The sequence below is a fragment of the Ictalurus furcatus genome, chromosome 2 (assembly GCF_023375685.1).
Source record: "Ictalurus furcatus strain D&B chromosome 2, Billie_1.0, whole genome shotgun sequence".
Lineage (NCBI taxonomy): Eukaryota > Metazoa > Chordata > Actinopteri > Siluriformes > Ictaluridae > Ictalurus > Ictalurus furcatus.
Window position 1 is genome coordinate 1,778,963 of NC_071256.1, and position 12,500 is coordinate 1,791,462.

At 42.2% G+C, this 12,500-nt stretch overlaps 2 protein-coding genes across 2 annotated transcripts in view; both read right to left on the reverse strand.

Annotated features, from left to right (window-relative positions):
- LOC128618919 (tripartite motif-containing protein 16-like) overlaps positions 1-2,330 on the reverse strand; it is a 10,907-nt gene extending 8,577 nt beyond the window's left edge. The window contains exons 1-4 of the mRNA XM_053642619.1: positions 1,502-2,330; positions 992-1,087; positions 610-852; positions 219-408 (exon numbers count right to left, since the gene is read on the reverse strand). Coding sequence (XP_053498594.1) covers positions 219-408; positions 610-852; positions 992-1,087; positions 1,502-2,092 — 1,120 coding nt within the window. The 5' untranslated portion in view covers positions 2,093-2,330. The remainder of the gene's footprint in view (positions 1-218; positions 409-609; positions 853-991; positions 1,088-1,501) is intronic.
- Positions 2,331-10,096: 7,766 nt separating this feature from the next.
- The window catches only part of LOC128618733 (kinesin-like protein KIF3C), an 11,933-nt gene continuing 9,529 nt past the window's right edge, over positions 10,097-12,500 (reverse strand). Inside the window, exons 4-8 of the mRNA XM_053642527.1 lie at positions 11,861-11,979; positions 11,601-11,717; positions 10,732-10,840; positions 10,441-10,607; positions 10,097-10,211 (exon numbers count right to left, since the gene is read on the reverse strand). Of these exons, the coding sequence (XP_053498502.1) occupies positions 10,097-10,211; positions 10,441-10,607; positions 10,732-10,840; positions 11,601-11,717; positions 11,861-11,979 (627 nt within the window). The remainder of the gene's footprint in view (positions 10,212-10,440; positions 10,608-10,731; positions 10,841-11,600; positions 11,718-11,860; positions 11,980-12,500) is intronic.

The following is a 12,500-nucleotide window of genomic DNA, read 5'->3' on the forward strand; positions in this document are numbered from 1 at the left end:
GAGTAGAATAACTGAAAATAAAACAGAAGCTTTTACACTATTAAGACATGAATAAAAAGTGGAACTGTATAAAATCATCTTTCCAGTAGAGGGCAGCAATAACAGGAAGTTCACGTAATCATAGGAAATCATTTCTGTGTGTTTTGGGGAAATTTGATGTCTCTCTTTACCGTGCTGCAGAGAAAGTAAAGATTTCCCAGCAGGACGATTTCTCTCACCGTGTTCAGGGATTCTGATGAATTCCTCCTGGCAGAATTCCTCGAGTCTCTTTTTCAGAGCAGAGAGAGATTCCCTCACTCCATCAAATGAGAGATGTTGACTGACAGCGATGCTGCGTGAGTCCTCACGGAGATCAGACTGAAAACCTGGTCTAGTAAAGTCGGGAGAGCGACGGCCGGAGACTAAAACCTGCGTACAGCAATTAGGCGTAAAATTAGGAGAAGAAATTACAGCTACAATTACTTTAAAGTTTTTAAGTAAAATCTTACAGCAGGTCGTTTCCATATTAGAAAAGGTTCAAAGTGGAACAGTTTTAGACGTCTAAGAACCATTATTTATCCAATGACCCATAACCTGTATATTTCACCTGGAAATGTGGATGTAGTGTACCTTTATTTCCTGGAGGAAGTGGAGGTGATCATCTGTGTGTGAAAGCTGCTCCAGCTCAGTGACTCTCCTCTGAAGATCAGCGATCTCCTGCTCCAGTTGCTCCAGGAGTCGTTCAGCTCGACTCAGTTCGGCCTTCTCCTGAGCTCTGATCAGCTCCGTCACCTCCGAGCGCCTTTTCTCCATGGAGCCGATCATCTCAGTAAAGATCCTCTCACTGTCCTCCACTGCTGTCTGTGCACTGAGCTGTTAGGAGACACACACAACAAACGGAGGTCCTTTTTAAAACTTAACCCTCATTCCGTCTCTTACTGGGCCTCTAAACGACTCGTTGTCCATGTTGTGTGTGTTTGTAGGAGCAGCTCTGTCTCTGCTCACTGCTCACCTTTATAGTGTTCACAGCCTGTTTCAGCTCCTGCACCTTCTTCTGCTTCTCCTGGATTCTCTGCTGGGATTTCATCTGCTCCTCCTTTAACTCACTCTGAAAACAAATACAATACATTACACTGTGTATGCATGATGAGATTATGAGCTCAGTGGGTGAATATGACCTGCAGATAAAGGGTTAAAGTTCACTCGGGTTCTACGGAGCACCTTATTAAAGTGTAAAAGACTGGATGTCGGGGGTTTTAAAGTTCATAGAAGTTCATAATGTGGTGTGAGAATGTGATTATTATTATGACTTGCTGTATCACTGGGTGATTTTACTATTGCTAAACACAAATTTTGTTCAGTTCAGCAGCAATTAAAAGATAGAAATGTTGGAGTAGAGTACGCTACTTCTTAGAGGAAATGCAGAACTCAGTAGATCGGACGTAAAATTCTTCAGCTACTTTAGATTAGACATGTAAATTGTATGAAATGACTCTGAATAGATTAGACTTGCTTTTCTCACCTGTTTTTCAGTTCTGTACGCTTTAACTGAGACGGTGTCGTGGCTTTTGTGTTCATCCGTCATACACAGATAACAGATGAAGCTTTGGTCAGTACGACAGTAGATCTCCAGCACTTTATCATGCTCAGAGCAGATCTTCTCTTCTAGATTTCCAGAAGCTTCGACTAACTTGTGCTTTTTCAAAGCAGGAATTTTAAGATGAGGTTTTAAATGAGTTTCGCAAAGAGAAGCCACACACACCAGACAGGACTTGACGGCTTTGTGTTTTCTCCCGGTGCAGAAATCACACTCCACATCTCCAGGTCCAGCGTAACAGTGAGCAGGAGAAGCAGCTTGGACTTCAGTCTTCTTCAGTTTCTCCACCACTTCAGCCAGCATGTTGTTTCTGCGTAGAACAGGCCTCGGAGTGAAAGTGTCTCTGCACTGAGGACAACTATACACTCCGCTCTTATCTTCCTGATCCCAGCAGTCATTAATACACACCTTACAGAAACTGTGACCACAGGGGATCGTCACCGAATCCTTCAGCAGATCCAGACAAACTGGACAAATGAACTGATCCTGATCTACTGAAATACTGGCCTCGGCCATTTTCCTGAACTCACAGAGAGAGAGACAGAGAGAGAGAGAGAGAGAGAGAGAGAGAGAGAGAGAGAGAGAGACACAGAGAGAGACTGCACTGAACTCTGAGTTTCGTTTCCTTTGAAATGAACTTCCTGGTTCTCTGTGTGTATGAGGAGGTGGTTTTGGAGGAGGAGCACAAAGACAGAGAGATTATAAACACTCCTCTGTTAACCATTTCTTCCTTCAGATTCAGTCCATCATTATATTAAAGACTAAACACTCTCAGACTGATTTCTGCGTGTTTCAGAACTCCTACTCTACCCAACACACTTTATTTTATCAGTAATGACAGTAAAGACAGACAGAGAGAGATTTGGTTTGGGTATTTAATGTCTGTAATAGAATTTACTCTGCATTTTGTGAAACTGTATTACTGACACAAACAGTGTTTTTGAGCTGAACGTGTCATGATATAGACATGCAGTCTGCGTAACGCTAAACCGGTAGCTACAGTCGTCTCTTGTTAAGGACATTATTAAACCTGGTTCGTGAATAATAATAAAAAACAGAATAAAATAAAACCTTCACTGGAAAAACATTTGAGGAAAAACGTAATCATTTAATAATATCATGCAGTTGATGTATTGCTGTAAAGGATGCAGTCAGTAGACAGATAATATAAAGAATTACAAACACAATAACACTATTGTCATGTATCAGGGAACTCTGGACTCCAGTTCCCATCAGCCACTGCGCTGCACTACATATCACATGACCACCTGCACCTGATAAACGTTTCTGTTAATGAGCACTCTTGTATATATAGCCATTGTCTGCACTGTTTCTGTCTTTCGTTGTCTTAGACTTCTGTCTTTCTTGCCATAGTGGTTTGCCTGGTTGTCTTAATTTTGTTGTTTGTTTATATAATAAATGTTAATTATCTGCGATTGCTTCTGAACCCATCCTTGATACGTGACAGGATGAAAGACCCACAATCGGAAGCAGCAGATCAACATGAGCGCCGCCGGAGATGCTGAGACTGAGGAGTGGTAAATGCTGGCCCAAATTTAGCCTATTACCCAAAGACACTTATAGCATTTATCTATTATAGCATGTGTTTAGTATAATAGTTTTATTCAGGAACAAAATAAGGAACAATGTGAATGTTTGTTTTTTTCCAATAACAGCCACATTATCATAACATTAAAATCTCTTAAAGGACAGAATAAAGAAGCTGTAACAGTATTAATGACAATTAGGAAATATGAGTAAGTCATTTTATATTATATCTATATTTGCGTAAAGATATTTTTGCTCATTTTAATTCAATAAAATCACAATACTGATATTTTATTCTGGATCACGTAATCTCACAGTTGATCCACTAGAGCGCAGCCCGAACCCGGCGTATAGAGGCTGAGTGAAAGTGGTGTGGACTCTGTGGAGGAGCTTCATCGTGTCAGAGACGCTGTAGAAGGACAGAGTTCCTGCACTGTGATCCACATACACTCCTATTCTGGAGGATGATGGAACTCCGAGATCAGTCTCAATGTTGTTGTGACAGAAAAAGAGAGAAGAAGAACAACACCACAGACTCCAGGACTGATTGTTGAATCCAAACCAACGCTCCTTACCCCGTCCTTTCCTGCTGATGTCTACATATCACACTGATGTGTGAGCGTGTGTGTGTTACACGTACACTGCAGAAAATCTTGTCTGCTCTTTGGTTCTGGGGGTGAAATGATGTGAACTGCTGCAGCTGTGGAGACACAGAAACAAAATGGAGAAGGAAAAATCAGGTGGTGTAAAAGACGGAAACAGTTTAAAGGGATCAGATTTGTGTCTGATGTTTAATCAGCGTTTTATTTTAGAAAACACATTCTCTAGCTGTGGGATTTAAATGAGATTTTTTCCTTCTGAATGACGGAGAAATAAACTTTATTAATAACATGAGCACGAGCAGAGAGCTGCTTTGGTGACTAATGACTACAGAAGAAATGTTCTGACTGAATAAATGTTATTCATATGACTTATAAACTCTCTCTGTCTCTCTCTCTTTGTAGGAGTGTGTGAATAAATGTGTGTGTGTCCTCTGTGCTTTATTCAGAGTAGAATAACTGAAAATAAAACAGAAGCTTTTACACTATTAAGACATGAATAAAAAGTGGAACTGTATAAAATCATCTTTCCAGTAGAGGGCAGCAATAACAGGAAGTTCACGTAATCATAGGAAATCATTTCTGTGTGTTTTGGGGAAATTTGATGTCTCTCTTTACCGTGCTGCAGAGAAAGTAAAGATTTCCCAGCAGGACGATTTCTCTCACCGTGTTCAGGGATTCTGATGAATTCCTCCTGGCAGAATTCCTCGAGTCTCTTTTTCAGAGCAGAGAGAGATTCCCTCACTCCATCAAATGAGAGATGTTGACTGACAGTGATGCTGCGTGAGTCCTCACGTCCAGAAGAGGCACGGAGAGGCTGGAAACTCTACAGAGAGAAAGAAAAACATCATGGAGATGCAGAAAGGTGGAGAAATATACATGTGATTAAACAGACAGGTGTGTGTGTCAGACAGTGAGTGTTACCTGGAGGAAGTGGAGGTGATCATCTGTGTGTGAAAGCTCCTCCAGCTCAGTGACTCTCCTCTGAAGATCTAAACGACTCGTTGTCCATGTTGTGTGTGTTTCTAGGAGCAGCTCTGTTTCTGCTCACTGCTCACCTTTATAGTGTTCACAGTCTGTTTCAGCTCCTGCACCTTCTTCTGCTTCTCCTGGATTCTCTGCTGGGATTTCATCTGCTCCTCCTTTAACTCTCTCTGAGGACAAATCCATTAATATTCAGCTGTTTATGACGTACATTCATCTGTTGAGAACATATGAAACTGAAAACGTAGGTCTGAACATTCTCCGAATGTCAGAACTTAGGACTCTGAGAACATAGGGCTCTGGAAACATAAAGCTGTTTGGGAAGAGTCCTATGAAGAATCTCTGGGAACATAGGACTCTATGAACATATGGATCATGGGAACCCTGGGACTTGGGAACATAGGGCTCTAAGAACAAACAACCCTGGAAATATAGGGAAGTAGGAACATCAGGCTCTGAGAATGTAAGGCTCTAGAAAAGTTGGGATAGGAGAACATAGGGCTGTGAGAACATGGGGAACCAGGAACATAGTGCACTGAGAACATAGGACTATGGGAACACAGGGATCCAGGAATTTAGGGCTCTGAGATGGTTGGACCCTGAGAATATAAGACCCTGAAAAGTTGGGACCTATGAGCATTGGGCTGTGGAAACAAAGGATCTTGGGAACATAGCCTGAGAACCTAGGGCCTTGGTGAAAATCTGGCATTGAGAACATAAGACCATGAGAACATATAGTGCTAAAACAGGATTCTAAAAACTTGGGCTCACTCTTGGAACTTAAGGCTCAAAGAACATCGGGGCCTGTGCAGTTCTATGGACCATCGGATTCTGGAATAGCAGAACCAGTGCCACACAAGCAGCTGACCACCTGTCAGTGCTTTAGAGACCAAAACTCACATGTTCATTCAACTAACACACTCCGGTCCCATCACTCTTACCCTGAACCTGTCAATCATCATGTTTACAGCGATACAGCAACACGACCTGCTTCTTTATAACTGACTGAAGATCATCAGTGTAGACAATCAGGGTTCCGATGACACGGCGCTCTTCTCGGCGAGCTCCTTCAGTGAAAAGGAAATGACCCTGTGCCGAGGTTAAAGAGAACACGTCCTCCATGCCCCTGCCGATTAGCTGTAATGCAAGATACAGTGTGTGTATCTGTGTTTGTTAATTATTAACCACTCCCTCCAGATACCTGATTCAGCTCCACAAACAACGCGCTCGTCTTACAGCGTCTCTCGCACAAAGTCACTGAGGCCTAGACTAGCTTACAAAGTAAGAGGAAGTAAGATAAAAGGACCGCATGAAGATGAAGGTACAAAGATGATCTGGTGCCAAACGCGATCCCATCAGTGAAAAATTTACGAGTGATTAGCAGGAAATATTCCACGCTGGAAATGCTCCGTACTTGATTGCAATTCAGACCGACATGATTGCAACACAGTGATGAAAGTGAAATGCAATACACTAGGGCATTACATTCACTTCTGACGCTTCTACAATGTAAATAAATGTAAATGAATCTTCTGCTGATTGTTTTTCACTGGTGAGATCGGGCAATTTTCAGAGCAGTGATGTAGTGATGTTGCTTTTTAGTGTGTAACATTTTCTGCATGTCACTAACAAGTGATGCGTTTTGTGTATTGTATTTCATGCCTTTTTTTTTTTTTTTCCTCCCCAATGATTTTTCAAATCTGTCTACTTTGTGTTCTTTAAACAAATAAAACTGTCGTGTCCACCATGGACAATTCCTCCCCAGACCACCAGAGGGGATCCTCACTCACTTTTTTCCAAAAAAAAATTTCTTCTTTTGTTGTCTGCTCCGTTTCCTTCCTTGATCGTGCACACCTGTTTTGTGTTTCACAACCTCAATTAATTCCATATTTAAGTTTTGTGTTTCTCCCCTACCTTTGTTGTGGAGTGTTGAGTTTGTGTATAGTTGGTATGGTTGCTGAGTTATTATGGTATATTTGCATCGTGAGTGTTTTTTGTTTTCATGTTTGTCTTGTCGGCAGACTGAGGCTTTGTGAAACACTGAAGCAGTTAAAGCAAATGTGCCGTATTGTGTCGAGGCTTCGAAACAATCCGACACCCGTCTCCATGGTGACACCTCGTGGTCACTTACAGGTGTTGATCTGACACAACCTTGACAATGAATCAGACAAGCGTTAACAAATTATAACATACATGATGTTTGTGTCAAACAAGGAAGTGTGTGGTGGAGTCGACAGAGTTCTCGACAGGTACGCTCCTGCCTCGGGTTTGAATCCTGTCCTGAATGAATTGAATCAGTCATTTGAATCATAAACCTGACAACACTGGTTCACCTGGAGATCAACACCCCCTAGCAGCAAACCGTGGAAGTTTCAAAACGTTAATGATGTAACAAAGCCTCGTTTAGCTGAAATCACGTGACTTGCCCAATTTGATACGCGTGCTGAACCACTAATCCGAAGCAAAAGATTCGCAACGGTTTAGAAGCTTTGTTTTGAAAGCACCCATCACTACACTTTAGTTGTTTTGTAAATTCACCACCTACATCTGATTCCCTTAATTCTATGACAATAACACACTTCGGTAGCCTATATGTGGTCATGGTGAAACGATCTTCCCGAATAAAGAATCCTATATAATTATTGTTTCTGTGGTTGCAAAAGCATTTGCTTTCAGGCTGGTTTCCTTCAAGCCGTGTCGATTTTACGTCCTTAGAGAGCAGAATCTGTAATATCACATGCTCCGTGTTCATTTCTATAGCCAGGCTAAAACCATTCAGACAAATTCTCTTGGGAACCAGTCCAGAAATGAGTGCTGGGATGCTGATGTAGAATCCACTTTAACGTTCTCCTTCCTCGGCTCTCTCTACGTTTACTAATGGTTAAGAAGGTTCAAATGGATTGCGCGATAATCTAGCGGTAAGATTTCTGCCGTTAAGGTCCGGTACTGAGGGCCTTTCCTGCAGCGCACTTCCAGAGGGTATTATTCATGATTTCAAGAAGTTTTGTTTTTTTTATCAAAATATATTATATATTTTTTTCTCCCGTTATGGTTGTAAACAAAGGGCCAAAACACACAAATGAGAATTTTCCTTTATTTGTATTTGTAAGTGACGTTTTCTCGTCAAATCTTCAACACACTACGTTCAGAGATTCGCTCGACATCATTTCAGGGTTTCTCGGTTTTTTATTTATTTAGTAGTTTTATCGTACAGTCACGATTTGAACACACATTTGAAATATTCAGTCCTTATGCATCTATACAGTTAGAGTCGGGTAGGTTGGCGTGGATGCTTTAGGCTAGGTGTGTCCAAGCAAAGCGCAAGTCTTTGTGTCCAGTGTGAGAACTAATTTATGTATGTGTACGTGTATATGAGTGTGTGTGTGTGTGTGTGTGTGTGTGTGTGCACTTGGCTTTAGACTCTTGCACTCCTCTTGATATTTCACTGAACAGTAATTTAAAGGTGTATGCAAACCTGCAAAAAAAAAAAATATATGGTGGAATGGGACATTTGTCAACACGTGGGATCTTTAAACCATCGGCGTTCCATTACATTCGTGTATCCCGAATCCAAATGAGTCTAATAAACAATCCCTAAACAGTTTATTGCCTTCACGGTGACCGTTCAAATGCTCCAAACCTTGCAGCCTGATCGCTAACCATGAGCCTCAGGAACTTACTGGTTCCTTAAGGGTTCTTTGGAACAAAACAAAACAAAAAATTTACATTTAACCTTCGTTTTTCCAAAAGAATGAGAGTGTACACAATGGAAAAGTCAGACAACTCAAAAAAAAAAAAAATATATATATATATACAGTGTAGACACAATTTACGATCTATATGAAATTCTTGGTGGAACTGTATCGAATGCAAATTATGCAAAACATATGCGAGAATATATTTGCATGAAATGACATCATTATGTAAAACCTTAAATAGACCTGACGTAAACTTTGCATAAGCGTTACACACCCTTGCGTAAACCTTGCACACACCGTGTATAAACCTAGTTTCATTACACCTTACAATCACCTTATGTAAAGCTTACGCAAGTCATACATTAAGCCTTAGGTAAACTTTATGTAAACTTTACATAGACCTGTACGTACAGCTTAGGTAAACCTTACATAACCGTACGTAAACCTTACCTAAAACTTATGTAAACCTTAAGTAACTGTCATAAAGGTTACACAAGCCAAGCAAAAACTTTATGTGAATCTTAGGTAAATCTTACATCAACCTAACGTAAACTTTACATAAATCTTAGGTAAACCTTACATAAACTAACATAAACTGTACATAAATCTTGCGTGAACATTCTGTAAACCTTATGTAACCCTTACAAAAACCTTACCTAAAGCATACGTAAAACTGACGCAAGCCTTTACGTAAACCTTATCTAAAGTTTTTTAAACGTTAAGATGAAATCGTTACGGTCCTTTTATCTCCTTGCATTATTCTCATTACTGGAAACGTAGCTCATGCAAAATCTCTTAGTGTTCTAACGTTAAGTACGTTAATCTAAAACGGTTTAACTTGGGTCTGCTAACTGGGATGTAAAAATGACGATCAGTGCTTGGTAGGAAAACTTTCCTCGTCATAAGCGACGTAACCATAAGTACACGCGACGTTTCGACACCAATCCGTCACCAATATTGTACACGTTTGATATCCCGACAAAACCGGTTTTGTTTTTTGGTACCAGCCAAAAGAACCACACAACGGTGCCGATTCTACCGTTTCTAATTCTAAGCGTAGACCACGCCCACGTAATTAGCCCCTTTAATCCGGCCAACGGAATGCAGGCCCTGTTCCGTAAACCCTGATCAACATTACAAACACGGATACACACGGTACAACATGCAAGCGGAGCTCGGAGAACGAGAGAAAGACGTCTGCACTCGTCTTCATCCGTCTTGTCTGTCTTTCCCGGCTCTTTTCTATACAGTAGATCGCACAGGAAGTGGTGTTCCTCGAATACCCTCTTCAGTAGACGACCAGAGTGGCTTTAATTTCCATCTTAAGACCGTTTTCTTTTCAGTAGTAAAACATATTGAAACTTCAAGCTTAAAAAGGAAAGGAATCTGAAATGTTTGAACAGACGTCATGTTGGAAACGGTCTCTATTTAACGGGTGTGGACGCAAAAGAGAATCGATATTAACCAGAGCTCGTTGGGTCGTGGCTGAAATTGAAGAGATCACATTTGAAGATGAAAATAAAGGAAGGATGTGAGATCGTGCTAGAATTCGTCCTCTCTGTAGCATGTCTTGCTCTGTCTAAGCGTCTCGGACAAGGCCACTGTTTTAATGCTGCAAAAAGGATGTGGGACGAGGGACTCGTCCCTCGTTGGTGCATCAAAGAAGGGACAAAGATGTGCTCCTTGACTTCTTATTGGTGGGCGGTTGCCATGGCGGTGCTGACGGGGTGTGCCAGACCGTTGGACCCTGAGGATGACAGGGAGAGCACCGAACTTGAGGAAGACATGGGCCGTGCAGCCTGACACCTGCGCACATAAGACAGGAAGTGATGTCATTAACACGCGACAGGTGAGTTGTACAGCTTAATAAGTGATGACAGGCGATTTTGTGAGGTAACGACAAATCCTCGTAATAACTAATCCCAGATTACTGCTTTAACAACAGTTATCCAGTTCAACTTTTTCAGTCTGCTCAGAAAACCATTCGAACTGGCTCATGATGCTAAACTGGTAGCTGAGTGGATGTCACACTGACCAGGACTGGGACTTCCTGACCCGACTGGCCGCTACTTTCTCTCGGTACGATGCGTTGTCCAGTTGCGCGTCTCGGCTTGGCTCCGTCTCTGGCCCCACACCCGGGAAGTCCATTTGAAACAGAGTGGGCGGAGTCGTGTCCAGCTCCAGAAGCATGATGTTTTCAGCCTGGAGTTAAAAAAAAACAGGTCTATTTTATAGTATTAAGGAAGAAAGGCAAGACACACGAACGTGTACTTAGCTGCTTATCTTTCATTCTTTTTATTTTCTCTTCTTATTTCTATAAACATACCCTGTATCTGGAATTGGCTCCCATCGCTATGGCAACCCTGGCATATTGGCTAATAGGCCGCTTGTAGCCCACGGCGGAGGTGGGTCTCTTCTTCATCTGAGTAAACTTACTGGGAGAGCGAGAGAGAGAGAGAGAGAGAGAGAGAGCGAGAGAGAGAGAGAGATCTCGATCATTGCCTGGACAAAAGCACAACACACAAATTCTAGCGTGTGTGAATGAGTAAATGCGTGCATTTTCATCCTGAATGCCCTTCTGTTCTCTCCACTCTCTGTGTGAAGAACAGTGAGGCCTTGTGAGGTCTTTGAGGAGAATGTGTGATGGTTTTAAACAGTGCCTGATCCTAAACCCGTAGCCACAAACCTCCTTTACTTGTTAGCTAAATGGTAAATTACGCACTTATATAGCGCTTTTATCCAAAGCGCTTTACACTGTGTCTCATTCACACACACCAACAGTAGCAGAGCTGCCATGCAAGGTGCTAACTTGCCATCGGGAGCAATTTGGGGTTCAGTGTCTTGCCCAAGGACACTTCGGCACGTGGAGTCACGTGGGCCGGGAATCGAACCGCCAACACTACGATTAGTGGACGACCCGCTCTACCACCTGATCCACAGCACAACCAGCACAATAACTCCATAACAAAACACAAAACATGGCTTGAGGGACACTTACTGATTTTTTTATCGTCCTAGCAAACAGAACATGTGGCATTTACACACACACACACACACACACACACACACACACACTCGTATATATACGTAACGGAGCTCACACGCCCCACGGATCCATGCACACGCATCCACAAAGGAATTGAGGTCAAACAATGGCCAAGGTAGCACCAAGGTCAAAGATCAAAGGTCACTCACTTCTCGGCAGGAACGAGAGGTTGGAATTTCCACTGGTCTTCGTCGACATCAAACACCAGCCGGTTCATGATCTTGTTCTTCTCCTCTGGGGGGATGAAGTTCTCGATTATGAGGTACCTGCACATGCACGCGCACACACAGATACACGAACACACAAACGGATAAAGTTCAGAGTCACACTGGGTAAGTACATACTGTAATAGTTTAGATACAGATGTGTGAGTGTGTGTGTGTGTGTGTGTGTGTGTGTGTGCACTCACTTGAACTTGAGTTCTCTTGTGAGCTCATTCTGCGTCTGCTCCAGTTCCTGTCTGGTTCTGACGTGCTCGTCGTTCACATCCTGGATCTCAGCTTTCACCGACTGCAGTTTAGCGTACAGCTTTAAACAGAGAGAGAGAGAGAATCATGAGATGACAGAAGATCCTGATGTCCAATCCACTACTCTGTTGCTCACACTTGGCGCGTTCAATTACCCAGAAGTGGGCCAATCACAGATGGTCTCCCAGGCAACCACATCCCATAATCTACCCCAGCTGGTCTCTTCAATTCCCATACCCTCACCTTCCCTTCATCATCCATCGCACATCCGTCCACTCTTCCATCCATCTATCAAACCCTTCATCTATCAATGCGAACTCCAGAATATCTATGAATACATTCCATTACCCATCCAATCTATCCCACAGCCATCCTTCCATCCATTCAGCAATCCATCTTTCCCAACCTTCTGATCGTTCCAAAGATATTGCATTTATCTGTATTTTATGAGGGAAGCATTGTCCATCCTTCCTTGAATCCATCCATCCATCATCTAATCAAGCTATCTGTCCATCCATCCATCCATCCATCCATCATTCAATACATTGATCTATCTATCTATCCATCATAGTAATATATGTA